Source organism: Eschscholzia californica, unplaced genomic scaffold, assembly GCF_041429995.1.
Source record: "Eschscholzia californica isolate CP2 unplaced genomic scaffold, dmEscCali1.0.p SCAF_6, whole genome shotgun sequence".
Classification (NCBI taxonomy): domain Eukaryota; kingdom Viridiplantae; phylum Streptophyta; class Magnoliopsida; order Ranunculales; family Papaveraceae; genus Eschscholzia; species Eschscholzia californica.
Genome location: NW_028238483.1, coordinates 9,242,669 through 9,246,332, shown reverse-complemented (window position 1 = coordinate 9,246,332; position 3,664 = coordinate 9,242,669). Strand labels below are relative to the sequence as shown.

The following is a 3,664-nucleotide window of genomic DNA, read 5'->3' as shown; positions in this document are numbered from 1 at the left end:
TTTAAAAATGGTTTCGGGAAACAACGTTTGTGACAAAAAAGTTTCTCCGAAAATATCTTCAAAAAAAAAAATTGTTTCTAAAAAATCAATTTCATAAAAAGAAAAATAAACAATTTCGGAAATTAACGTTTTTAAGAAACAATGGTTTGTGACAAAACCGTTTTTGAAAAAACATCTTTAGAAGAAAGAAAACGATTTTGAAAAAAAAATGGTTTCTAGAAAATCGGTTTCTGAAAAAATGGTTTATGAACGGTTTGTGAAAAAGAGTTTCTAAGAAAACGTCTTCGAAATAAAAAATATTTTTCTAAAGAAAAAGGTTTTATGAAAACAAAAACGATTTTTGCAAAAAGTTGATATATGAAATAAGAAAACGTCTTTGAAATTTGGGTTTTATAATTCAAAATCTTAGCTTAAGGGGTAGGGTGAGATTTTGATCCAACAAAAAATTGGACTTAGGATTCAAGAGTCTTTGGACTTTTGGTAGCCAAACATACTAAGAAATCTTGATTCCTGCCAAATCTCAATTTTGGTAAGACCTACTTAGAAATCCTGCATCCAAACACACCATTATTTTAAGGATTGTTACCTTATGGCCCGTTTTATACCTTTGAAAATAATTGACGAGAAAAACATTTTTTCTGGACGGGAAAGAAAACCAAGCTATCTCTTAAGGACATTGCTTTTTTGTGCTTGGTATGCCATGCGAAAATATGAGAGAGGACATTTGAAGGCACCCAACGATATTCTTGTCGGCACCCTTTTTTAAACAGACGTTAATTGCAATAAGGTCGGTTGCCTCTATAAGTTCCCAAAACAACTCTCCATCTCAATATCGACCAACATCTTCTCCTACACCATACTGCAGTTAGGGTTACAGGATGCAAACCGATTTTTGCTTCAGCCAAATCGATTTGCTTCAACCTAGAATTTCTTGTCGTCTTATTCGCATGTGCGAGTTGCTGGGTACTCTTTTATTTCTTCTTCTTGCAATTAGTTGCAGCTACAACAAGAATAGGTTCATAGACATCATCTATTTGATCATCCTTATTTTCTTCACCCATAATAAGTTTATACACCATCATGTTGCTTTCTTTATTTCCGGTGAAAAACAAATTAAAGAAATTTGATAAAGAAAACATTGGTAGGACTGCATCCATCTCTTGGTTCTGATTACCCTAAATCTATGCAGAACTACCAATGTTTTCTAGTCAAAGAGGGAGAGAAAATTATGCAGAATATGGGATGCAGAGGGAGTTTAGAGAGATAAATTGGAAACTTAAAGAGGGTGATAGATAAGGGAGGAGAGCCAGGCCGTTAATTCGAGAGAAAACGTGAGAAAACGCTTTGAAACTTTTTGGGTTATTTCCCAAATGGCCCCTAACTTTGTGACCAGCGTTCCTGCCTAGCCCCTAACTTTATCAAATATTCTCATATGGCCCATTTTTTTCAGTTACCGTTAGCACACCGTTAACTAGTCATCACCTTCTCTCCTCCATCTCATCTTCTCTCTCTCCAACCTCATCATCTTGCCACCTCATCGTCTTCACCGGCGACCTTCAAACATTAAAAAAAAAAAAATCTCTCTCCTCTCTCTAAAATTTTTTTTTTCCTAAATTTTTCCTCTCTCTCTAAAAACTCCGGCGAAGGGCCCCTTCGCCGGAGTTTTGAGACCCTCTGTCTCTCTAGATCTGTTCTAGAGAGAGAGCAAAGAAAAAAAAATTTGAGGGAGAGGAGAGAAAATAATTTTTTTTTTTTAAAGTCGCCGGCCGGAAAATTGTCTGCCGGTGAAGACGATGAGGTGGCAGAGAGGAGAGAAGGTGATGACTAGTTAACGGTGTGCTAACGGTAACTGAAAAAAGGGCCATATAGGAATATTTGATAAAGTTAGGGGCTAGGCAGGAAGTTGGTCACAAAGTTAGGGGCTATTTGGGAAATAACCCAAACTTTTTCCCACTTTTTTCCACCTTTTTCCCACTTTTTTCTCGTGAGAATGTGGTTTCCACACTATCTTTGTCTAACCAAACACCCAAAAATTAATTTCATCAACGCTTTTTCAGCTCTATTTTATCACCTGACAAACAGACCCTTAGAAATAAATCAATGTCTAACTATAAACAACCTAAAACATTACTATTAAAAAAAGACAACTTGTGTTTGATGTAAACCTAACAATAAAAAGCAGTTAATGATCCAAATTTAGTCACTCTGATCCTCTTTCTTCTCCTCTATCTAGAAGTCTTACTATTTAAATAACCCATAACATCTCCCTCATATCATACATAATTGAGTTTCATCATTATCAAAGATGAATACTCAACTATGTTCAACCTTTTCATCATATCTCATCATCACCTTCTTCTTTCTCTTTATCACTTCTTCAACAGCATCTTCCCATAATATTGTTCAGCTTCTAAGCACCTACCCAAGATTCACCAACTATAGTCATTACCTTATTCAAACAAAAGTCGCCGATGAAATTAACCGACGTCAAAACATCACCGTTCTAGTCATGGATAATTCCGGCATTGGACTATTAGCAGATGAACCTGCTTACTTGCAGAAAAAGTTGATGCTCCTTCATGTCATTTTAGATAACTTTGATATTACAAAGATAAAATTGTTGAAAAAACATAAGAAGCAAATTAGTAAGGTTCCAACTTTATTGCATGAATATGTTAAGGGTGATTTAGGTTTCTTGAATGTGGGGTATTGGGATGAGGCAAAGGATCTTGGATTTGGTTCAGCAGTTCAGAAGTATAAGGATGTACCTTTAACTACCCCTGTTCTTCAATATCTTTTATTTCTGCCTGGTATCTCAATTTTGGAAATTGGTATGCCTGCTATACCACATGGCATGGAAATTAAGCCGACCAAAATGAAAGCATAATAAGTAGTACTAAACTCAAAAATAAGAAAGTGGTGAAAGAGAGATGCAGGGTTGCTTAATAAAATCATTATTTCTTTCTCAACAAATATTTCCATCTCTTTGACTCTTTTTCATGTATAATGACAACAATTGTGTCATTGTGTTTATATAAGTTTGGCCCCCTTGTAAGCATAATTGCGCCTCCGGTAAATGTTATTGGCGCCCCCAACACCTCCTCTGACTTGGTAAACATAGTTTGACTGTGTTTGGGTATAGAGCTCCAAATTAGTGGTCTCAAGCCTAACAGTCAACCAATTTCAGCTCCAATGTTTCGAGTTGAAATCGGTGATCTCGGATCGAATTTTGTTACAAAATTGAATTTGGTTTCAAAATTCGGCTCAAAGTCCAGCGAACTGAACTCCAATGTTATGAGTTGAAATCGGTGAATTCGGTTCGGCTCAAGGTTTTACGAATTCAACCATAATGTTCTAAAGTTGAAATTGGAGTTCAATTTAGTTAACTTGAGCGAAATTTGTAAAAAATTTGACCCGAGCCCATCAATTCCAGTTGTATTCAATTGTTCCCGGACCTTTTTTTTTTTGTTGAACTTTCCTTTCATTAATCAGGATAAAACGTTATTACAATATTTATCAACTAAAATACCAGGAACATTATTCCACTTTTTGCTTCTATTCTTCTTTCTTGCCCATTTTGCTAGCTTGTCTGCTTGCAAGTTGAGTTCTCTTCTGGTGTATTTGAATTGAACTATATCGAATTCTCTTCTGATTTCTCGAATTC

At 35.6% G+C, this 3,664-nt stretch overlaps 1 protein-coding gene across 1 annotated transcript; it reads left to right on the top strand.

Moving 5' to 3' along the window:
* The first annotated feature begins 2,509 nt into the window (after nt 1-2,509).
* LOC147531611 (uncharacterized) lies at nt 2,510-2,887 on the top strand. Its single transcript, XM_086649761.1, has one exon. It carries the CDS (start codon nt 2,510-2,512, stop codon nt 2,885-2,887), a length of 378 nt encoding a protein of 125 aa, XP_086505887.1.
* Nucleotides 2,888-3,664: the final 777 nt, after the last annotated feature.

Bases quoted from the DNA above. Each gene is read 5' to 3' on its own strand.
- LOC147531611 (XM_086649761.1), top strand. From the start codon at position 2,510: ATGGATAATTCCGGCATTGGACTATTAGCAGATGAACCTGCTTACTTG.